The sequence below is a fragment of the Diceros bicornis genome, chromosome 37 (assembly GCF_020826845.1).
Source record: "Diceros bicornis minor isolate mBicDic1 chromosome 37, mDicBic1.mat.cur, whole genome shotgun sequence".
Taxonomy (NCBI): Eukaryota; Metazoa; Chordata; class Mammalia; order Perissodactyla; family Rhinocerotidae; genus Diceros; species Diceros bicornis.
This window is the reverse complement of record NC_080776.1, coordinates 28,237,841-28,263,285: the sequence shown is the minus strand read 5'-3', so window position 1 is coordinate 28,263,285 and position 25,445 is coordinate 28,237,841. Positions and strand designations below refer to the sequence as shown.

Sequence of the window (25,445 nt, the reverse complement as noted above, 5' to 3'; positions counted from 1 at the left end):
AGCATGGCCCGACAAGCGGTGGTCGGTGCACGCCCGGGATCCGAACCCTGGCCGCCAGCAGCGGAGCGCGCGCACCTAACCGCTAAGCCACGGGGCTGGCCCTGCATTTTCTATTTGACTCTTGACCATCATGACCATTTACTCTTTTCTGCAAACCTGAGATGGGGAACAGTAAGGTAAGGAATGTTTTCCCTTTAGAGATAATGAAAAAAAAAAATCTTCAGCCATACAAAGGAACGAGGTGCTAGAACTTGCTACAACATGGGTCAACTTTTAAAACAAGGGAAAGAAGCCAGGCAAAAAGGACCACATACTGTATGATCCCATTTACATGAAATGTCTAGAAGAAGGAAATCCACAGAGATAGAAAGCAGATTAGTGGCTTCAGGGGCTGGAGGAGGGGGAGTGACTGCTAATGGGTATGGGGGGGGATTAAAATGTTCTGGGATTAGATAGTGGTGATGGTTGCACAATTCTGTGAATAGACTAAAAAGAACTGAATGTATACTATAAAATGGTGAATTTTATGGTATATGAATTATATCTCAACTAAAAAAATTCCTGAGTTAAGAGATGTCCTCAGGGGGCCGGCCCGGTGGCGTAGCAGTTAAATTCCCACATTCCTCTTTGGTGGCCTGGGGTTCGCCAGTTTGGATCCTGGGAGCGGACCTACTCACCACTCATCAAGCCATGCTGAGGCAGCATCCCACATAGAAGAACTAGAAGGACCCACAACTGGGATATACAACTATGTACTGGGGCATTGGGGAGAAAAAAGAAAAAGAGGAAGATTGGCAACAGATGTTAGCTCAAGGCCAATCTTCCTCAAAAAAAAGAAAAGAGATGTCCTCAAAGCCAAGATAAAATGCTTACGTCTGCGTGAGAACTGAAGAAGCTCCCAAAATATTGCCCAAACACTAAGTTACTCTAATTTCTACTCAAAGTAAAATATTGGAGGATTTTCAACTATGTTCTCAAAAAAAGCAAACAAACAAAACACAAAACATCAACAAAAGAAAACAAAGCCCTCACAACTTAGCTCTCAATTCTCGACATTGTTTACGTGCCCAGGGCAGACACTTAAAAAAGCCAGTGGCTCCAACTTTGTTCTTTTTTCTCAGGATTGCTTTGTCTATTGGGGTCTTCTGTTATTCCATATAAAGTTGGAGGTATCACACTCCCTGAATTCAAAATATACTACAAAGCTATAGTAATCAAAAGGGCATGGTACTGGCATGTACCTTCTATTTTAAAAAAACAGACACAGAGATCAATGGAACAGAATTGAGAGCCCAGAAATAAACCCACACATCTATGGACACCTAATCTTAGACAAAGGAGCCAACATACAAGGAAGAAAGGAAAGTCTCTTCAATAAATGGTGCTGGGAAAACTAGACAGCCACATGCAAAAGAATGCAAGTAGACCATTATCTTATACTATACACAAAAATTAATTCAAAATGGATTAAAGACTTGAATGTAAGACCTGAAACCATAAAACTCCTAGAAGAAAACACAGGCAGTACGCTCTTTGACATCAATCTGAGCAGTATGTTTTTGAATACCATGTCTACTCAGGCAAGGGGAACAAAAGAAAAAATAAACAAATGGGACTACATCAGACTAAAAAGCTTCTTCACAGCAAAGGAAACTATCAACAAAATGAAAAGACAACCCACCAACTGGGAGGAAATATTTTCAAATCACATATCTGACAAGGGGTTAATATCCAAAATATATGAAGAACTCATACAACTCAACAACAAAAAAATGAACAACCCGATCAAAAAATGAGCAGAGAAGAAGAACTAGAAGGACAACTAGAATCTACAACTATCTATTGGGGTTTTGGGGAGGAAAAAAAAAAAAGAGAGGAAGATTGGCAACAGATGTTAGCTCAGAACAAATCTTTCCCAGCAAAAAAAAAAAAAAAAAAAAGAGCAGACGATATGAACAGACATGTTTCCAGAGAAGATATACAGATAGCACATGAAAAGATATACAGGTGCATGAAAAGATGTTCAACATCACTAATTACTAGGGAAATACAAATCAAAGCTACAATGAGATATCACCTCACACCCATCAGAATGGCTATAACTAACAAGACAAGAAATAAATGTTGGAGAGGATGTGGGGAAAAGGGAACCCTCATATACTGCTGGTGGGAATGAAAACTGGTGCAGCCATTATGGAAAACAGCATGGAGATTTCTCAAAGAATTAAAAATAGAAATATCATATGATCCAGCTATTCCACTACTGGGTACTTACCAAAAGAACGTGACATCAACAATTCAAAAAGAGGTATGCACCCCTAAGTTCCTTGCAGCATTGTTCACAGTAGCCAAGATGTGGAAGCAAAGCAAGTGCCCACCAACGGATGAATGGATCAAGAAGATGTGGTATATATATACAACGGAATACTACTCAGCCATAAAAAAAGACAAAACCGCCATTTGCGACAACATGGATGGACCTTGAGGGTATTATGCTAAGAGAAATAAGTGAGACAAAGAAAGACAAGTACCACATGATTTCACTCATGTGGAAGATAAACAGACAGACACATAGATAAGGAGAACAGATTAGTGGTTACCAGAGGGGAAAGGGGTGGTAAAGGGGCACATACGTACGACGACGGATAAAACAAGACTATTGGTGGTGAACACGACGCAGTCTATACAGAAGCTGAAATATAATAATGTGAACCTGAAATTTACACAATGTTATAAGCCAATATGACCTCAATAAAATAATTAAAAAAAAAAAAAGTTGACGGCCTGCAAAAGAGGTGGAGAAAGCACACGTCGTCCCAAGAAAGATGCACAAAACAGCAGGGAGACTCGCAAACGATTGTTTCCAGCTGCTTGCTTGCCTTTCCATTTTCTCTTCTGGTCAAAATAAAAAATTACTATATCCCAGGGTTTTAACTATGGTCACAAATCAAAAGAAGAAACAAACAGAAAATGTGAGGGCAATTAGAGCCTTCACCTGCTGTACCCTCACCTTGATCTGACAGACTTTGAGACTTAGCACTTTTAAAACAGAGCAGTTAGCTGCGGACATTTAGACCTCCTGCGTTCATTCTAATTTTTATCAAATAATTCATGGCATAATCGTAGATGTCAAATAAGGCTTGAAACAAACCCCAGCCATTGAGGGCCCACCCGCTCCACCCTCAAGTCCTCTTCCTTGCACAGAACTACCTTCGGCAACTCGGGCGCCTCTGTTGGGATGTACCCCAGTCATCGTTCACTCACCTATATCTCTGGACAGCATGCTGAAGACTGCCAGTGCATTTTCCACTTGGAGATCTCGCTTCCTGAACTTGTACATCACCACTACCTCAAATCCACCCCACCCCACACTCCCCCAATTTTTGGTAGATTTTATTTTTATTTATTTATTTATTTATTTTTAAATTAAAAAAAATTGTTTTGTGTGTGTGAGGAAGATCAGCCCTGAGCTAACATCCATGCCAATCCTCCTCTTTTTGCTGAGGAAGACTGGCCCTGGGCTAACATCCATGACCATCTTCCTCCACTTTATAATGGACGCCCCCACAGCATGGCCTGATAAGCAGTGCATCAGTGTGCGCCCGGGGTCCGAACCCGGGCCACCAACAGGAGAGCACATGCGCTTAACCACTATGCCATGGGGCCAGCCCCCTTTGGTAGATTTTATTTTATTTTATTTTATTTTTATTTATTTATTTTTTATTGTTGATCCTGTCTTTATTTATTTTTTAATTTTTTGTTTATTGCAGTAACATTGGTTTATAACATTGTAAAAATTTCAGGTGTACATCATTATACTTCTATTTCTGCATAGATTACATCATGTTCACCACCAAAATACTAATTACAACCGATCACCACACACATGTACCGAATTATCCCTTTCGCCCTCCTCCCTCCCCCCTTCCCCTCTGGTAACCACCAATCCAATCTCTGTCCCTATGTGTTTGTTTATTGTTGTTATTATCTACCCCTTTGGTAGATTTTAAATTCGGTATTTGTATTACTGATCATGTAAGTACAGCTCACAAGTTGAGCCATGGTGAATTATAACTATATTTTGTTTCTTTACTTTTAATTTTCCTTGAGTTACTAATTGCCTCTTTTTTCATTTGCTTACTTTTCTATGTACCTATCACTAATTCAGCCTAAAAGTTCCCTACAGGACCTTAAAACTCTTCAATATGGTTTAACACATGAAATAGTTTATTGGTTCTATTTTTCTCTTGTAGGCACCCTCCTGGAGCCCTCTGCCTTCTGCTCGTGTGTTGATGGAATGTTCTCTTGACCTGAGTACGGCCTGCACCTCCTCTTTGCTGGTCTCATTTCCTCAATTCTCATTCTTGGTTTACTCTCTCCTCTAGTGTGTCCTTAAAAAGTGTGTGCAGGATTTAAGTTTTTGAAAAATTGCACGTCTGAAAGGTGTTTTTCTCTCTGTACAGAAGTCGTGTTAGACGGGGCATAGGATTCTAGGCTGGGAGTGACACTCTTTCATTCTGGACCACTGCCTGCCCCATGGTCTTCTGGCTTCCATACTGCTAATGACAAGCCCAATACCATTCTAACGCCTTCCTTCTTTTCTCTCTTTCCGCCTGGAAGCCCTCTGATCTTCTCTACTATTTTGACGTTTTATACTGATGTGTCTTGTGAAGATCTTTATTCGTTATACTAGGAACTTGCAGGCACTTTCAACCTGGAAATTCTTGCCTTAAGTTCTGGAAATTTTTTCTCATGTAATTTCTTTAACAATCTCCTCCACTGCTTTTGGTTCCTGCCTCTAGAATTCCTGGATGTTGCACTTTCTGGATTCCTCCTTGAATTTTCTTTACTTTTCTCTCCCATCTTTCATCTTTTACTCTGCTTTGTGGAGATTCCTCAACTTTATCTTTCAAACATTCTCGTTCTGCCAACACTGTCATTCCTGCTATCACATTTTTAAATTTGCAAGCACTGTTGTTCTCTATATGTTCCTATGATTGCATCCTGCTCTTGTTTCAGAGATGCAAGTTTGTCTCTTATTTTTGTGAGGCTTTTTGGAAAATGTAATACAGTGACATCAACAATGATTACAATAATAACATTAACAATACATTAAGTTCTAAAGGTACCAAAAATGAGTCCACTGTGAAAAGTTTCTCTCTCACCCCTTCCCCAAACCTGCCAGCTTCGTCGTCTTCCTAGAAGTGATTAACGTCACCAGTTTATTTCATATGGAATAAATGTGGCGTGTGTGTGTATAACTTTTCCCACAAGCGGCAGCAAACTACACACACAGTTTTGAATCTGTTCCCCATATAACAATAATCTCCAAGAATGTTTTCTCTGTCAGGACATAGACAGCATCCGTGTTCTTTGTACCGCTGCCCAATATTCCATGATGCGGATGCACCACCATTTACTTAACCTGCCTCTAATGATCAATGACCAGTATTTTACTATTACAAACAAGGCTAAAATAAAAAACTACAGGGTAAAAGTTTTACGCTTCTGATAAAGGAGCGTTCCTATTCCTCATGAGCATGATATAGCATAAAGCAATTTTTCTGTTTTGTCAATCTGATAGACGAAAAACAGTATCCTCTCTGAGGACACTGTAGGTTTTGTTTGTTTTATTTTATCATTTCCTTCATCACTGACACTGATTTTGTTTCTTCTGAGTCTCTTCTTCCCTCTAAGTTGGTATCTGTCCCTCAAGAGAGAGGCTTTCCTCACATTTCTGGCCATCCTTAGTTACCCACCTGTATATAAAAGAGGCTCTAGGCATGCTAGAGTTTGTGACCATCCTGGTCAACAGGGGTTCAGGCAAGCATCATCACTGGATGCTAAATATAGGGGAAATTTGACAAGGGACAGGATATCTGTATGGTCTTAAAGCATCGTGCCTCAGATTACTTATTAGCTGAAAGAGAAAAACTAGTAACTATACAGTGGAAGAACCAGAAAACACAGGGATCAAGGTTCACATCACCAGCGAGGCCAGACAGTGTCTCAGATGCGATCCCTGAGGAGGACACAACATCACCCAGGTAGTGGTCCAGCTGGGACCATGTAACCTGAGTCTAATCCCAGGAAAATAGCCAACAAACAGCAAATGAGGAACATTCTATTAAAAATAAAAAGGGACTGTGTTCTTCAAAACCGTCAATGTCATAAAAGATAAAGAAAAAAGAAATGCTCCAGGTTAAAGGAGACCAGGGCTTGACAACTAAATGCTATGTCTGCTCCTGGACTGGATCCTGTCTTGGAGAAAAACAAAAGCTTTAAGGACCTCACTGGACAGTTGATGAGACTGGAAAAGAAATGGTACATTAGATTAAAGAACTGTTTATCAGTTGCCTCAGTGATGACTACATTGTGGGTATGGAAGGGAGTATTCTGTTCTTAGGAAATACATACTGAAGTGCTTAGGGGTAAAGGGCCTTGATACATGCAACTTACTCTCAAATGCTTCAGAGAGAGTTGTGTGTGTGCATGTGCATGTGTGTGTGCATGCATGTTGGTGTGTGTGCACATGTGGAGAGGGGGAAGGAGGGAACTATAAATGATAAAGCAAGTGGGTGAAACACCAATCCAGTGACTCTGGGTAAAGGGCACGTGGGGGCTCTATGTGCTATTCTAATTCCCACAGCTTCTCTTTAAGTTTGAAAGTGTTTCCAAATGAAAGTCTTTAAAAGAGGAGGCTCTAAAATGCTGGCTGGCAGCTCTCTGTGGGCTGGTGTGGGGTCACCATGGGATGTCCCAGCATCAACACCTGCAGGGCTCCTGCAAGGCTGGTCGGACTTTCTGGTAAGCAGGTCTCTGGAAGATGTCAGCCTGGCCAGCATTCTAGGGGGCTGAGTTCAGGAGGACCTGTCACACCGTTAGATTACAGGTTTTCCCTTCAACCTTCACTTAACAGTGGCTACTGCGAGGCACCTCATCTCCACCTGAGCGCACTCTAGAGAGGAAGACCCCTGCCCTCTTCCAGGACAAGGAGGGGCTGTGCTGGCTTGGATCTGGTGCTGAAAATGCTCCTCACACAGACAGAACTGGGTTTCTGTCTCCAGTCCCAGCCTGCCTTGGCTGTCAGAGCTGCCTTTCCCGGCCCCTGGGGACACAGTGGCCTGTTCCCTGGTTTTTCCCCGCAGGCGACTGGATTTCAGCCTTTCCCATTCTGCAGTCAATTCCCACTCATCTACTCATTTCCCAACTTCCAAAATTTTGCTGATAGTCCTCATCTTCTGTGGTTTCCTTTTCCATTCTTTGTTCTTACTGATTTAAATTAAAAAAAGACAAAAAAACCTTTGTTGTCATTCTGGTGGGGGTTTTGAGGGAGCAGAGATGAATTCAATCTGCCATCTTTAATCCGAAGTCTCTAATCTCTTGCTTTCACAACTTCTTCAGTTACAAATTATTTGTCCTTTTCTGGAAAAATGACAACAGCTCGATTTGGATGGATATGTGATTTTAATCTCTGCATGATGTAGGAACTGTCATCAGAGTGAGCAGGTGTGGGAGGCCCTGGGACCATCCACTCAAAGCGTATGGCTTGCTAAAGCTGTCTCTATCATGGATTTTTATTGTTCTTTCATCACATTAAGTACAGCGTATAAAACAATTAACATTCTAAAATCAAAATTAAATTTTTTTTCTGACAAGAAATTGAAATTGGATGGCTAGGTTAAAAAGAAGAAAGGAAAAGAAAAATGAGACAAGCGTGGCTTGACTGGGGAGGCCTGAGTCAACCCCGCCAGTTAGGTGAACACAGGTTCCAAGGCGCCCACAGTGCAAAGAGCAGTGCGCTCCTGCAGGCAACAGTGCCCAACTCCAAGCATGCAGCCTCCCACAACGCAGCTCACTGAGCGGGCCTGTTGAGGATCACCACGTTAAGGTCGAGTGGCACAATTTCACAAGGGCCAGTGACTAGGGAGCTCCCAAGACGGGGTCAGAGCAGAAGGTGGACACATTCAGCCTGGGTAAGAGAGGACTTGGCCTCACCTATGGTCTCTGGAGATGCTGAGGGCCTGCTCTCCAGCAGTTGTTTCCCACTCTTTGACATCACAAACCCCAGGACACATATACTTCACTACAAAGAGAACTTGAACTGTGTATGTAACTATTCGCCTCTCCAAACACCACTACTACAAAACTCCACAAGACCATGCTGACATTACCACATGCAACGCCCTCCGATATTTTCTAGTCTATTCTGTTTCATGTACTTAAACGATGACTGCGACCCACTGTAGAGACCTCACAGTGCAGCAGGTCCACCCTGAGGCACGGAGACTCTTCCACAGGGAAGAGCCAGAGTCTTGGTTTAAGGTTCTAAGGGGGCAACCTTTGGCTCAACATTAGAAGGAACAGCGGGACCTGACTGGGTGCCCTGGGGTGGCAGTGGGCTCCGTGACGGTGACAAGGACAAGAAAACAACTTCTCTACTGGGTGAGAGGTCAGATTAGATGACATGCAAAGTTCCTCTTCCAAGTCCAAGACCTTATTCATCAGAACAAAAACTGACCAACGTATATAAAAGCAAACCCACCAAGCCACAGAACACCCCTGCCCTCCACTCCCCCACCCTTCCTACCTGGAACACAAGGACACCCATGTGGGAAACGGCCAGGTTAATCTTGGCCCCCTCCCTGTCAGAAGCTGTGTGAAATCTGATGCCGTACATTTCCAATTTTCTGGCAATTTCAAGCACCTGGAAATCCGACTCAGCAGGTGTCTGGCCCCTATAATAAAAGACAGCATGATCACAACACTGAAAACAACTCCACTTCTGAAAGAGCCAGAACGTATTACAGATGTGATCAGGAAGAAAAAATAGAGTAAGACAGACCAACAAAGGAAGCTCTGTTTTAGAGGGTAGATCGTTACGCCTGTCAGTTTATTTATCCACGACAAATATAACACACTGCACACAGAGACTGAAGACACTGTCTACTTCCTTCTATTCTGTAATCCATTTCCTAATGGGTAGGATGTTCCTTTGCACTCACTGGATGCTCAGCCTTATAATTTGTTCTTAATACCGACAAGGTAATGTGAAAACATTACAATGCAGAGACAGACATTAAACAGAGGAAATAACCAAACATAACACTAGTATCTCATTAAACCCATTTCAATGTTTTAAAAAACTATTTTCATAATGTACAATTCTTTTTTTTTTTGAGGAAGATTGGCCCTGTGCTAACATCTTTTGCCAATCTTCCTCTTTTTTTTTTTGTCTCCAAAGCCCCAGTACACAGTTGTGTATCATAGTTGTAGAGTTGTAGCTCTTCTATATGGGATGCTGCCTCAGCATGGTTTGATGAGCAGTGAGTAGGTCTGCACCCAGGATCCGAACCGGCGAACCCTGGGCCGCTGAAGCAGAACGCGTGAACTTAACTGCTTCGCCATTGAGCCAGCCCCAGTAATGTACAATTCTAACCATTAGAATATACTTTTATAACAATGAAATTATGAAAGTGAATTTCATAAAACTGAAAAATATCATCACCAACACAATTGGTTTTACCCACATAAAGGTCTCCCACATGCAGTGTGTTTCTCAAGTCCACAGTCCAGAGTCATACTACCAGGAAAGGGACCATGGCCGGCACTGCACCAACAGCCTCCGGGAGGGTGATGCTCAGATGGAGGCGCAGATGGGCAAAGGCAAGAGTGCCCTAGTCAGGAGCACCCACACTCAAGGCCTGAACCCTACATGTCAGATTTTTCATTGACAACTTTTTTTTTCTTCTTCCTTCTAAACACCTGAGCTCCTGGATGTTTGGTTATGCCATTCCTCGGATTTCCATTCTTTGACTAATTTGATATAGCCACCTGACTATTAACTTACACGTTAATAAACCATTATCAACAAGAACGAACACCCAGTGTGTGACATAACTGCTTTCCAAGAAGCCCTAATCTGGAAGGTATGCTTATTTGAAATGCCACCAGTTACACTGCTGCAGCTTTGGGCCTGAGTACTGGGGAGATGCTGGAATAGTTTTGAGGTGCAGGCTAGAATTATGAATGTTACGGGTGATTCTGGTGAGGACTCAGGAAAAAAAGAAGACAGTGGAGAGACCTCAGTCTTCCTCGAGAATATCTAAGCCATCATAACAGAATGTTAGTAGAAATATGGACAGTAAAGGTCATTCTGATGAGATTTCAGATGCAAATGAGGAATATGTTATTGGAAACCAGAGAACAGGCGATCTTCCTTATAAGGTGGCAAAAAATTTGGCTGAATTGTATTCATGTTCTAGTGTTTCGTGGAGGGTAGAACTTGTCAACAATGAAATTGGATATTTGGCTCAGAGATTTCTAAGCAAAGTGTTGAAGGTGTGGTTTGGCTTCTCCTGACTGCTTATAGTAAAATACAAGAGGAGAGAAATGACTGAAAGACAGAATTGTTAAGCAAAAAGGAAGCAGAATTTAAAGATTTGGAAAATTCTCAGCCTGTCCATATTGCAAAAAATGAGAACACTAAGGGTGTGGCCAAGCGACTGTCCAGTAAAGCGATTAGTATGCATCAGTCATCTCAATTAGAAGTCAGGACAATGGAAGAAGGACCTTGAAGGCAATTCAGATGAGGGCTGCCCTCCCCCCCAGGCCAGAGTGCCTCCATCTCTAAGGACAGCACTGCCTGGAGCTGCAGTGTGAGCCTAGCCTGGGAGAGCCGTGGTGTGGCGGGGGTGGGCCACTGCTGACAGCTGCTACAAGGCCCTGAGCTCTAGGTGACACTGCTACCCCAGTGGGCCTGAGGGCAGGGCACGAGCCAAAGAGGACTATTCTCAAGACTTAAGGTTTAATGTCATTTGCCATTAAGTTTGGGACTTGTTTGGGACCACCACGTTTTCCTTCCTTGCAATTTCTCCATCTTGGAATGGGAATGCTCATCCTATGCCTGTCTCATCATTGTACTTTGGAAGCACATTACTTGTTTGGTTTCTCAGGTTCACAGCTGGGAGGGACTTGTGCTTCAGAATGAACTGTACCTTGAGTCTCACTCATATCTTATTTAGATGAGACTTTGGACTTTAGAGTTTAGAGATGGTGTTGGAACCAGTTAAAACCTGTGGGGTTGTTGGGGTGAAATAAATGTATTTTGCATGTGAGAAGGACATAAATTATGGAGGGACAGGGGTGGAATGTGATGGACTGTTTTTGTTCCCCCAAAATTCATATGCTGAAGCCTAACCCCCAATGTGATGGTATTAGGAGGTGGGGCCTTTGGGAGGTGATTGGGTGGAGCCCCCACGAATGGGGTTCGTGTCCTTATAAAAGAGACCCCAGAGAGCTCCCATAGTCTTTCCACCATGTGAGGACACAGCGAGAAGACAGCTGTCTATGAATCAGAAAGCGGGCTCTCAGCAGACCCAAATTTGCCGCTGCCTTGATCTTGGACTTTCCAGCCACCAGAACTGTGAGAAAAATTTATTTTGTTTACAGCCACCCAGTCTATGGTATTTTGTTATAGCAGCCTAAACAAACTGACACCAGCTTTCAAATCTTTTTCTGCAATCTCAAAGATCCAAAAGAAATATGGTAAAAGTCAAGAAAAACACTTCTTCAATATCCTATTCAGTGATCACAAGGGTGTTTCCAGTGGGTCAAGGAATAGAATTATAAATTACGTAAGAAATTTATCTTGATTAAAACAAAGGTACAATATTATCTTTAAAAAACCTACACAGAGAATGATTAAAAATAGAAGATGTGCAGTAAATTTCTGATGACTGTGGTGGACAAAGGTAGCATATTAGAACTGTGAGACCCAGAGAAGAGAGCCACGCCCAAGGATTCTTTTATTTTATTACTGTATAAAGCAGATCGTCTGACTTCTCTCTTACTAGGTGTCTACAGTTTTTAAAACACAAGCACATACACACATGCCTACATAGGCATGCATATGAACATACACATAAGCACACACGTACAAGCACATACATGTGCACAAGAACACATGCACACCTGTGCACATGAACAAAACACATGTATACACATAAGCAACACACATGAACACATGCGTACACACAAAAACACATGTTCATATGAACACACGCACAGGCCCCCGAGACCCCCCTGAGGCATGGTTCTTTGCTTCCTTCACAGGCAGGCTCCTCCGTGTAACTGCTCACAGACCTGTCACCATTTCCTCACCTCACTTTCAGTGCACTTGAGCGTGGTGTCCACCTTGAACCTCATGAAGCTGCCGGGGCTCACAGACAGTCATGTCGCCAAGCCCCCAGGCGGTGGGGGCTGTGGCCCCTTTCCCAAAGCAATCTCCCTCGGGGTCCATGCTCCCCAGGCTCCTGGCTCTCTTCCCTCCTCTGGTTGCTCACTGCCCTGTTCTCATAGGCCCTGTTCTCATGGCCTCTGTGGATGCCCCTTCCTCTGTTCATCTTCCCAAGGCTGGTCTTCAGGGGTTTGTCCTGGGCTCTGTTTTCTTCTCGATCTGTCTCTCCCCTCCCCTAGTTGATCTCACCCGCTGCACAGCTTGATTTGGCCTACGTGCTGACGACGCTCTGCCCACATCCCAGATCCACCTGTCCACTGGGCACTGTTGCCTTGGTGGGACACTTCGCAGTGCAGTGCTGACCTCACCCCTTCCTCCAGGTGTCCAGCCCCGGCTCTGTGTGTCTCAGTAGGGGAGACCCTCTCCCCAACTCCAGGAACAAATCTGAACACGTGACCGTCTCCTTTGGGAGACGTCCCTTTGCTCAGCTGGTCATCAGGGTCCGGATGTGACACTTGGAGTAGCAGTACCTTCCTTGCTACCAGACAGAATAAAGGCAATGCTTGAAAGAGGCCAGAGCCCTAGTGTGCCACAGCCCCGCACTGAGACTGTGGCTTCCACAGGGGTAGCCCAGGCATGCTGAACTGACACCAAGAGGTGCCCCAAAACGTCACTTGTGCCTTCACTCAGTTTTACCATATGGAAATGGGGGTCACAATAGTACATGTCATGCACGGCGTTTAAGGATCACAGTAGCTTGCACAGAGCGTGGCTTGCCGTAAGCTCTGTCAGCCTCCTGTTAGCAGCTGGCTCTTTTACTAGCTCCACTGCTCCACTGCTTAAACTGGAACTGTCCCTGTCATGCTGGGCCCTTCCCCACCCCCCCAGGCTGTTGCCTCTGCCTGGAATGCCCCCCTCCCTCATGGCTAATTCCTCAAAGAAGCCTCTCCAGCATCCTTTCAATCCTTCTTCAGATCTCACTGCTCCTCCCCCCACCGCATAGGCTCTGCCCGTCACTCTAGCTCATGTATCATAATCTACAGCAATGTATGTGTGTATCCAGTGCCTGCCCCAACGCCAGGCATATGACAGGCACTCCCTAAGTACTTGTGAGAGGTAAATGTGTGCAGAAGCACAATGTCTTACAAGGGTCAAGTAAATCCTCGAGGTAGGACTTTTGGTCAGCGTTGTTCAAACTGCCCCCCCAGTGCCGCTAGTAGTGACTGATAGATAGTTGACACCCGGACTTTTGTTGAAGGTGTGAAGGGGATTCCATAGAGCTTTACCTGTATGATGTGATCTGACGGAATAAACTTGCATCTCGACAGGCTCCATTACATAGGCAAGGCTGAGTCATCCGGGCTCTCTCCCCGTAGAGCTCTCCCTTTGGTGAACTGAAGATCACTACCAGCTCTGCCACAGTCCTCAGCCCTGGTTCTTCTTCCTCATGGCCCTTTCCCCACATCCCTCTTCAATCCCTCCTCCTCTAGCACTTTTCGTCTAGGTCTCCCTCACTTCAATCCAGAAAAACACACCAGTGTCAAGTCTTGGAGAAACCAAAACGAAGTAGCATGAATAACAATAGTGGACACACCTGCTCCGCTCCACCTCAGCACTGTGTTTCCATCAGTGGAGGAACACTTCTACCACTGGCAAGTCACCAGGCACTTCTCACACACCCCTTCAGTTAAGAAAGCTTGTGTACCTGTAGAGACCACCATGACAGCCCGCTATTGACACTCCTCCCGGTGCCCTGACCTCTTTTCTAATCTTTTCTAAAGCGGCCTACCTTGCAGCCACATGACTGCAGCTCCCTGGGAGTGGACGGTCATCACTTTAGTCAAAGTCTTGTGGAAGCCCTAATGACAGCTCCTTTGGCTAAATGCACTATGTAGTCATTACTGCAGTGACAGCGTGCCAGCTGCCGATTCTGACCAACTTACGTGTGCTTCCGATGGAACTCTAGTATCTTCTCGAGAGAACGCTCCTGACTGGGCAAGTACTCGTTGACTTTGAGGTGCTCTCGATCCAGGGTTTCATCATAATCTCCTATTTCCGCTGAGATGAGATAACAGTCAGTAATCTTAATTTTCAAATAAAGAAAAATAAAAGCATTTGTACATGCAAATGCATACATTAAAAGTAGAAAAAAAGGGGCCGGCCCGGTGGCGCAAGCGGTTAAGTGCGCGCGCTCCGCTGCGGCGGCCCCGGGTTCGCTGGTTCGGATGCCGGGCGCGCACCGACGCACTGCTTGGTAAGCCATGCTGTGGCGGCGTCCCATATAAAGTGGAGGAAGATAGGCACCGATGTTAGCCCAGGGCCGTCTTCCTCAGCAAAAAAAGAGGAGGATTGGCGGATGTTAGCTCAGGGCTGATCTCCTCACAAAAAAAAAAAAAAAAAAAAAAAGTAGAAAAAAATTATCCCAATCTGTAGTAAAATAATATATCCCTTAAACAAGAGTTTGTATTTTATTTTTCCAAATATTTTATGCTATTAAAGGCAAATATAAAGGCAGGTAAAGAGAATTTTCTGAGTTTTGAAGAACAAAGACATTGGTGAGTGACTCCAGGGAGGCAAATGCTGAGCTGCCAGTTTAACGTGAGTGTTTGTTATGTTTTAAACCACACTCCATTCATAAGTTGTCTCAAGACTATTGTGATCAGGATAGTGTATTTTATTTATTTGTTTCAGGATAATGCATTTTATTTATTTTTTTTAAAGATTTTATTTATTTATTTTTTTCCCCCCAAAACCCCAGTAGATAGTTGTATGTCATAGCTGCACATCCTTCTAGTTGATGTATGTGGGACGCGGCCTCAGCATGGCCAGAGAAGTGGTGCGTCGGTGCGCGCCCGGGATCCGAACCCGGGTCGCCAGCAGCAGAGCGCGCACTTAACCGCTAAGCCACAGGGCCGGCCCGGATAATGCATTTTAAATCACTTTCCCTTTAGGGCCTCTCAAATTCTTGAGGAACAATGTCTTTTTCTAATTTCATGTATTTTAAGACTACGAAAGTTTTAAAAATAGTAGTTAAAGCCCAATAAATTTAAGCAATATACTTCTATTTTTGTTTTGAGACAATCTCAAATTCACAGAAAAGTTGCATGCATAACATCACACTTTAGTGTGTATTTTCTACAATTCAGAACATTCTCACCCATAACCACGGCACAACCACCCAAATCAGGATAGGACCATGATCTGCTGCTACATCCAAGCCTCAGACCCTACTCACATTGATCAATTGTCCAACAGTGTCTTTTATAGCAAAAAGACCCAGTTCAGCATCAGACATTGCATTTGGTTGTCACGTCTCTTTAGCCTCCTTCAATCTAAGCAGCATACTTTTTTTGTGTGTGTGTGTGAGGAAGATCAGCCCTGAGCTAACATCCATGCTAATCCTCCTCTTTTTGCTGAGGAAGCCCGGCTCTGAGCTAACATCTATTGCCATCCTCCTCCTTTTTTTCCCCAAAGCCCCAGTAGATAGTTGTATGTCGCAGTCGCACGTCCTTCTAGTTGCTGTATGTGGGATGTGGCCTCAGCATGACCTGACAAGCGGTGCGTCGGTGTGCGCCTGGGATCCGAACCCGGGCTGCCAGCAGCGGAGCACGTGCACTTAACCGCTAAGCCACGGGGTCGGCCCCTAAGCAGGATACTTCTAACGTGAAAATTACAGATGGGCAAGGTATTATAACAAAACTAAACTATATACAGAGCCCCTGAGCAAGTGGCACTGCCAAACGACAGCTTGCACTGAAAAGCCATCTGTCTACCTGAGAAGGCTTCAGGCCAAACAAAAATAACTCAGTCACATTAAGAACTTACGTTAGTGAGAGACACCGAGTCCCAGAGTGCAGGATGGCAAACCTACGACAACATGTGCTGTCTGAAGAAGGTGTGCCAGGGGAAGAGCCAAGTCAGTTGCAAATTAATCCATACATTTATTAAATTCCCAAAACTTCTGAAACTTTCTACATCATACTTCCTGCGCTCAAATTTCAAAAACATTAGTTCTATGCCAGGAAGATGTGGTTCAGCCTCTAGTCCAGAAGCAAGGTGGGTCTTTCCTTCTTTCTATTTTGCCAGCTGGGGGCTTTGTAAAGCCCTGGCAAAGCACACACCTGTTTTTCAGAACCTCTCCTTACATTTCTCCTAGTTTATTTTTGAAGTAACTATAATTCTTCACATACTTCTGAACTCTCTCTCGCTTTGTGTGAGACGCTGAAGAAACGGTGTCTTTTTCCTTCAGGGTTTAATGCCTAATTTGTCACCAGAGGGGCTGTGACATTCACCCCAGAAGTGGGGTGAATGTCACCCCCTCTTTCTAGGGGTGCTGAGAGTCAGGGTTGGCGTCTGGCTCCTTGACTGAAGAGGTTGGTTGGTAAAATGCACGAAGGCACAAATGAGAGACAAACCAAAAAAATGCACGTGGCTACAGATTTTGGCCTTGAGCCTCTATTTCCTAGGTGGAGACTATTTGCCTCAAGGAGTTCCACTCTGTAGAAGTTAATCTTCAGCTTGTCAAAAAAATGTGCAAACTGAAACACCCTGATCTTTTATCATGCTCATTAACCTTGCAGGTGCATCAGCAACTGGTGAAGCTAGTCCTATCTGCATGTGAGTGCACCTATGACATCACACAGGCCTCCGCCCGTGGCTGGGAGATACTAACACTGCAGAAGGTGGGACGTGAGGAGGGCTGCCGTGGTGTCCGTGCAGGTCAGACGCTCCTCCAAGAGGTCTCTCTTAAGTTGCAAGGCAAACAAGTATCTAGAAGGGAGTTCAAAACATCACAGAGATCAACTCCAAAGGCTCTAGAACATACACCCTATGTCTCCGTCGTAGGAGAGCACACAGCCCCAGAAAGCAGCAGCTGGACCAGCAACATCAGAGCAGACAGTGAGCAAAGGCCAAGTCACAAGAGGCCCTTCCCATGGCAGCAGCTCAGAGAGCTGAGTCACACAGCGGACAGCACACACAGTACGGGATACACAGGAGCACTGTGACGCTGACGATGCAGAGACACGTCCGCTTGCAGGCACACCACATCCCACAGCACTACAAGATCTGGAGCCACACCTTCACAGGGGAAGCTCTCAAATTCACGTTCTCTCTGTTAACACACGCTAAACCGCACTCACGATTTTGTGTGAAATAGCAGAAATATTCAATTAAGATACAGCTTAAAATGTGGCTATGAAATTTTTAACAGATTGATAATATTTGGTCTTGGCTAGGATCTGAGAAACAGGTACTCTTGAATAACAACGGTGAGAATGTAACTAGAGAAGGCACTTTGAATATACTTATATATTCATTTATTCCATCAACCAATAACCACTAAGCACGTATTATGCTCTAGATACTGCTCTTGGAAGCGGAAATACAACGGTGAACAAGACAAACTCTCTCTGCCCTTGTTGAAATTTACACTCTAGCGTGAACTGTTAAAATTTACTGTATTCTCTTACAATTTAATATCCATATCTTTTAACTCACCAATTCCACTTCAATGAACTTTTCATACAGAAATATTTCCAGAGTTCACAAAGATATGTGGACAAGGATGTTTATTTGCAGCATTATAATAGAGAAAAGTTGAAAATAATCTAAATACGCACTAATATGAGAATGGCTAAATAAATTAGGTTACAGCCAAACATACTAACATGGAAAGATGTCCATGGAATGCTGTGGACATGAGAGTTAAAAAAAAAAAACAAAAAAAAAAACACGAACCACAGTTCTATATGTCTAGCTTGATACTGCTTTGTAAAATAATAATTTCTTTAAAGCCCTAGGTCTACTTCTATACTGCTGTGACTTCTTCTGGAAGACACACGCCCAAGTGTTAATACTTCTGGGGAGAGTAGGGTGGGCAGAGAGTGAAGGGGAACATTTACTCTCTACATAGCTTTATTTTAAAGGTTTTTTCCTTTTACCACAAAGATGTACTTTTTTATAAATAAAAAAAGGACCTCATAAACATGGCTAGGATCCAGGACCCAGAATTAGGTAACACTTCCTGTTACTCATCATTTTCCAGGTATACATATTTAAAAGTTATTCCCTCAAAAGGAACTTTTTTGGTAAATGTCAGGTATAATACACTATTTAAAGTAAGTTCTGTGTTCACTCATAAAACACTTCTTGTGACCTATAAAATGAGAGGGTAGGCTAATGGGATCTCTACATTTTCCGGCAGCTGACAGTCTATGGCTTCGTGATATTAAGAAGATCTGCAAAAACCTTTTTATAATCTTATTTATTTATTTATTTTTCCCCCAAAGCCCCAGTAGATAGTTGTATGTCATAGCTGCACATCCCTCTAGTTGCTGTATGTGGGACACGGCCTCAGCATGGCCGGAGAAGCGGCACGTCAGTGCGCGCCCGGGGAACCGAACCCGGGCCACCAGCAGCGGAGCGCGCGCACCCAACCGCTAAGCCACGGGGCCGGCCCCTGCAAAAACCTTTTAAAGAGAGGTTCATAAGACATCTATGATTCAGTTTTGAATCCATTTCTAGTCAGGAAGGCTTATTCTGTTACTACTACAACATCATCATAGTTCTCTTTTATCTTACAGCTGACCTTGGGTTTTGAGTTGATTTTTAGGTTGTTGCTTTATTCCTCATTACAAAATTGGCACATAAAACACAAGGGAAAAAAACCTCCCATAATCCTATTGCCCAGACGAAATAACTGTAAACATTTTCTTTCAATCATTTGGCAAAGAATCAACTTGAATTCAAAAGAGTAGCGCAAGAGAAGTCACCCGAGATATTTCTGCCCCCATATACTGAGGACTCTCACACCTGGTCCTTCTCCCAGTTAAGTGTATTTTGTTGATAAAGAGGTAAATATATGGGCAAAATTCCTAAGAACTTTATGCACATGTATAAACCTATGCTCATCTGGGGAATATTAGTTCAACAGTAACCTAACATTCCATTGTCTATTCTCAAACTTGTACCATAAACCTTTCTTCCAAGTTCTACTTGCATTTGTGTTTGTGTAAGAGTTAACTGCCAAAATGCTTCTTTTGACAACTACACACTGATTACAATTTTACATGTATACTAGGCTCATTCATCCTTGGAATAAATATACCCTGAGCACCTAATGAGCGAGGTGCTGTGGGAGACACAGGTGAGTTCAAGACCCTGCTGACGGCAGCTCCAGTTCAACACAGGCTCTTTACCGTGTATACTCTTCTTGCAACTGACCCGGATCAGGTGGGAAAAACTTCACCGCTAGGCGAAGCACTGCATTCTTTAGCTCTATAAAAAGAAAAAATTTTAAACTTCACAAATAAGGTCAATCTCAGTATTTGGTATCTTTCCATATATTGCAGTGCAATTAAGCTAGTGCTTTCAAATGGACTGTTTAAGCAAATCTTTTCAAATAAGATAATATTAATAAATTTCCTATGTGTGAAATTAGGAATCCTAAGTACCAGTCACATATATCAAAGAAAAATTAAACAATTTGTGCATTAAGCAGAGATTACTCAAACAAACCCTAAAAACAAGCAGGAAATTGCACATAACACTTTTAAAATATATTCTTGTTTATATTTTAGGATTAAAAAACGTTACGGTGTTTACACTATTAGTGGTAGTAACAATAAAAAAGCCATTATTTTGGAAATCCTCATATACTTCTATGAAAGAAAAATGTTATCATCACTCACTATATTGAACTAGAACAACTTGATTACTGTAGACAAAAAGCATAAGATATTAGCTCATCTGAGTATCTTAGCTTTATTGAAATTTTATAATAATGTAGTAACACAGCCATGTAATTTTCACCAAAAAGAAAAGAGAAATTGTTTTTCTAAAATGCTATGGCAACCTAATGGTCTTAGCTTACCAGTGAATAGCAAAGTTACTTTTACACATTCTTTTCTCCTCAACTTAGTACTAAAAAAATTACAGCTGAATCCAGACTCCTAGAGATTTCATCCTACACAATCATATAAGAACTAAGAGGTATTACTATATGCCTTAAGTTTTAAAATTTAATAAAGAGACTAACAAAAATGATTGTTTACAATTACAGAACAGTATTAACTATTTCATTAAAAATGCTAATTAAAGGAAGAACCTCAATGTCTTTTCATAACTTAGAAACTGCATACTTACTACTGGTCAAAAATTAAAGTGATATCAAACAGTATATCCTATTACATTCAAATTTAAGGCAAGTAACCTAGAACCATCTGAGTTAGATTACTGCCCCACTCCCATCTACTCTATTCTACTTTAAAACTGAACGGCAAAATGGCTTCCAAGTCCATCTGCTATCAGTGATCACTTCACTGCTATCCAGAGTGGTGACAAGGAACATATGAACATGCATCAATCTGTACAATCAAGAACAAAAGCATCTTAAATGAACAGAATTTTAAAGAGTTAAAAAAACTTGACTTACTTCGTACTTGCCTAATAACAGGTTTCATAGGCTCAAGCCAAATCTAAAGAGGATTTAAGAAAAGACATCTTTTAAATTAATTAAATCCATTAAATAATTTCTCTATTTAATAAGTAGGTTATGAAATACAAAAATATTTATAATTAAGAGATATTTAAGGCAAGGCATTGCGCTCCCACTCTCACACAAAGTGAAGTCTTGACCAACCGCGAGAGGTATGGCAGTGCCTGCTTTGAGAGGTGCAGGGAGACGGTGAGATGCCGTGCTATACTAGACATCTCCACTAAGTCACACAGGAGGCTGCTGTTTTCTTTAAAATAGTTCTGCCTATAAATATTAAAGCTCCACACTTCTTAAGGTTCATCTATTAAGCAAAATGAGGCATAACCAGTTTAGTAAAACAGTTTGCTCAAAATCCACTTTCAAAATGATTATCATGCAGGATGTACTAGAGGTTGCTTTTATAACTTATGAAGAAAGGATTTCCTTGGCACAGGTGCTGGTAGATAGAACAAATTTGGGGAGAATGCAAATTCAGTCTTAGATAAAAGGCAAATATATTCCCTACAGCTACAAATAAAATATTTTAATAGCTTTGATAATAATAATGTGCCAGTTATGAAATACCTCGCTCGTATCATTACAGCAGGTCCTCAAAGGTTCTCTGTGCCCGTGTACACCATAAGCATTCTACGACATCTCGAGGGCCTGTTTCTAGAACAATTAAAAGCACATACCCAGTAGGACTGGCTGTTTTGAAACTCCAAGCCGAAGTAGTCACATTCTATCAGGTTCAAGCGCTTCCACACTTGGGTCAGTAACGTCTGGCCGTCGCATTTAGGCTGTGATAGGTAGAAGAGAAGACCCACGAGGAAGATTAAGCGACTTTAAACAATAGAGATTTATGACCCTGTCGCATAAAGCTACTTCCCACATGTAAAACTGTATTGTATTTAATTTTTTGCTTCACTTTGCCTTCTAGTAAGGTTTATAAACTATCACAAAGCAAGTAAATGAGCCTGAGGCTCTTCGTGCTCAGACACTGACACAAAAATAAAGCGAAAAAATGCCTTCAATGTTCCTTTCTCAGTGTATCTTTAGTCATATTTCTTTGTAACTTTAGGCTATTAGTCTCGGTAAACATTTTATCCAATAATTCTGATATTTACTAAAAAGGTGAGCTTCACAGTCCATGTTTGCATAAGATCCCAGTGAAAAATTTATTATTTGGTAGCATTTCACGTTAGTGACAAGAGCATGGACAGTTCACAGATGAGGTGGGGCAATCAGCTCTCTATTTAGAAGAAAAATGAAGTTAGATCTCTGGTTCACACTGTTTACAAAAATAAATTCCAGTGAACTAAAGACTGGAATAAAACAGAAGAGAATATTTCTATAATCTTGGAGTAAGTAAAGTCTTCCTAAGCATAGTGCAAATGAAAGACGGACAGATTCGATTAAATAAAAACGAAAAACTTCTGAATAGAAAGACATTGAACCAAGTCATAATCTGGAATCATACTGAAAAAAATTATAATCTCTCATATTGCTCTTACGAATTGGGTGAAGAAATACAAATGGTTATTAGACATATAAAAAGGCACTCAAGCTCTCTAATAATAACTAAACTAAAACAGCGAGATGTCATTTTCCACCCGTCAAAGAGGATTAGAAGAATGATGATGCCAACAGTGGCGTGGCTGTGAGAAAACAGCCATGTCCACACCCTGAGGAGAGAACGTAAGTTCATATGACCTTCTGGGATAATGTGAAAACATCTTCAAAATTTAAAGTGTACACATAGGTGCCGGCCCCGTGGCTTAGCGGTTAAGTGCGTGCTCCGCTGCTGGCAGCCCAGGGTTCGGATCCCCGGCGTGCACTGACGCACCGCTTCTCTGCCCATGCTGAGGCCGCGTCCCACATACAGCAACTAGAGGGATGTGCAGCTATGACAAACAACTATCTACTGGGGCTTTGGGGGAAAAAATAAATAAATGAAATCTTTAAAAAAAAAAAAAGAAAGAGAAAAATAAACTTTAAAAAAAATAAAGTGTACACATATCTTTGTCCCACCAATTCCACTTTTAGAACTTTCTCCTACAAATATTCTCACACAACTGCACAGAGCTAAATATGCAAGGACCAACTCAGTAAGAACTGGTAAAATAAACAGTGGTACATCTATAATTGAAAATTATGCAGCTCTCAAAAAGAACACAGAACTCTACATGTACTATTACGAAATCAAGTCCCAGACTACACTTTAGTAAAGAAAAAAAGGTTTCCATTTCTATACAGTGTATATAATATGATTCTGTTTCATAAAATACACCTATCCCATTTTCATAAAACGGAAACAAGTCTGGAAGACTGTACACCATATCTTTAAAGGTAACCGCTGTTAAAGGACTGAACAGAAGTGGGGATGCGGACAAGGGCTTTCACTTTCACCTTATTTATTAACTTCTGTAATGTCTGAGGTTTTCATCAATAGGCATATGTCATTTTTACAATTAAAAAATTATATATGCAGTGGGGGGACAGACATATCTCCACTGTTCCAAAGGACACAACATTCCTTAAGTTCAACCACCAGATTTTCTTTCTGTGTACCCAAGAAGTGTTTATGCTCCTAAAGTGAGAACTCTTATTTAAAGGAATAAAAATCTGCCTTCTGTCATAACAAAGAAGCACACAGAGAACCAATAGGAGTACATCATCAGAACGGAAAGGTGAGCTACAAAGTGATCTTACATTGAAAATAAGATTTATGAAGAACAGAAGAGATCCCCTGGGTGTAAGTCACTGTAACATCATCTCTTAACAGTATCACGGGAAGAGCTCACTCTGATGTGGCTGGGTATCAGGAAGAGGCATGCCAGTGCCCTGTAGGCACTGTGTTATCAAGGAGAAACCGAGACCAGGGCTTCTCAGGCTGACGTGCAATCAAACCCCCTCGGTGGTTCACCAGGAGGAAATCACGGAAAATCATGATGTTTGATGCAATCAACTCCTTGTAAACCTAAACAACCCCTGGGTTATATGATCATCCTAGAAAATTCTCTCAAAGCCATGTCTCCTCTCCATGCCTTCATGCCCTTCCACCAGGAGAACCATGCAGTCCCTCCTCACTATTCTCCCTGCTGACATGTTGCTCCAGGACTGGAGGTAGGGTGGGGCGTGGGGAGGTTCCACAGGATCAAGTGGGAACACCCCAACCTCCCTCAGCTTGATAAGCACAGCCCTACTTCACCTATCCAAGGGTGACCTGCACACCCAATCTACTCCCTCACAGGAAAATTCCCTCTCATTTTCCTTCTGTTGGCCTCCAACATATCCTTTGAGAACCTGACAACTCACATCATCTGTAAGGTTCCCTTTAATTTCAGTCAGTTCCATTTAACTACCAAATCACTTGGTACTTATCTCTAGTATTGTGCTTATGGCATTGTTGTTTACACATTTATTTGTTTGGGTGCATTCCTCCTACTAGATGGTGAATTTGAAGGGCAGAGACTGTCTTATTCATCCTTGAATATCCAGGCCCACCTGATATGTGCACCACAGATGGCCTAAAGCCCAAACTGTCCACCGTTGCACCATACCCTTGGCCCTCTCTTCTTCTTTTTCAACTGCCTCGCCACCCTGTGTGCCAATCAGGTGGTAAGGTTCACAGCCCTACCCAAGCCCACCCACTGCCATCAACCAAGCCCTCCACCCACAGTTAGTGCAGCCTGGGCTTGCTCCAGGAGGCCTGCACCACTGGACTAAGGGACACCAATGTGCATCAGATGTGCAGACACACATGAGCACCGTTATCATGCAATGTCCAACAACCAGAACAGGGTTTGTAAATAAGGGTACAAAAATACAATTAATTACACATGTATTTGTGTCTATATACACATATATGTATGGATACACACATATGAATGGATATACATATATACACACACGTGGATAGACACATATATACATGAACGGATATACATATATACACACCTGTATGGACACACACATATACACATGAATGGATACACATATATACATGTGTATGTAAGTGTGTTTAACTTCCTGAATTGGAGTAAATTTTACTAAACTAAAAAAGTTTTCCCAAGTCAACTATTCTATATTCAGCTAACAAAAGGAATTTTGTATTCTCTGTGTCACCTGAAATACATACTCAACTCCTAGAAAAACCACCAGAATCAGTGTTTTCACAAACCATGTGGGAACAGACATTTCCAAAGCTATTTAAATTAATCCAAAGCACGGTGGTGGGGGGGAAATTCCTTCTAAATCTGTTTTATAGAAAAGAACCCCCAAACACCAAACAAATCGACATATACACATATACCCTACAGAAAAATTTCCATTTATGGTTATCAATGAAAATATCCTAAAATATCAGCAAACCTAATCCAACAACTAAAAGTAAATATAACATAACCAAGAAAAATTAGTCAAAAGATAGAGGATAATTCAATATAATACCAGAATGTTTATTACTACATCATATCAATAGACCTGTAGGGAAAAAACAATCCTAGGATTATTCACAGAATTTGAGATGCTGAGAAGGCATCTGATAAAATTCAATTTCCCCTCTTGATACAAATTCTTAATAAAAGGAAAAGATATGTGAATCTTTAACATCTAACAAGACGAGGAGGCCACTCCCAACAGTACACTCCATCACTACTGCGTAACACTGACATCAAAACAGAGAAAAGAGAGGCAAAAAATCGAAAAAGAGGAAGCAAAACTATCATT

The 25,445-nt window shown here is 42.1% G+C and overlaps 1 protein-coding gene across 5 annotated transcripts in view; it reads right to left on the bottom strand.

Annotated features, from left to right (window-relative positions):
* The window catches only part of FARP2 (FERM, ARH/RhoGEF and pleckstrin domain protein 2), a 110,636-nt gene that overhangs the window by 43,550 nt on the left and 41,641 nt on the right, over positions 1-25,445 (bottom strand). For all 5 annotated transcript variants that reach the window (XM_058533374.1, XM_058533373.1, XM_058533376.1 and 2 more), the window contains exons 3-8: positions 21,410-21,514; positions 20,673-20,715; positions 19,438-19,516; positions 16,911-17,008; positions 14,182-14,296; positions 8,591-8,738 (exon numbers count right to left, since the gene is read on the bottom strand). In XM_058533374.1, the coding sequence (XP_058389357.1) occupies positions 8,591-8,738; positions 14,182-14,296; positions 16,911-17,008; positions 19,438-19,516; positions 20,673-20,715; positions 21,410-21,514 (588 nt within the window). The remainder of the gene's footprint in view (positions 1-8,590; positions 8,739-14,181; positions 14,297-16,910; positions 17,009-19,437; positions 19,517-20,672; positions 20,716-21,409; positions 21,515-25,445) is intronic.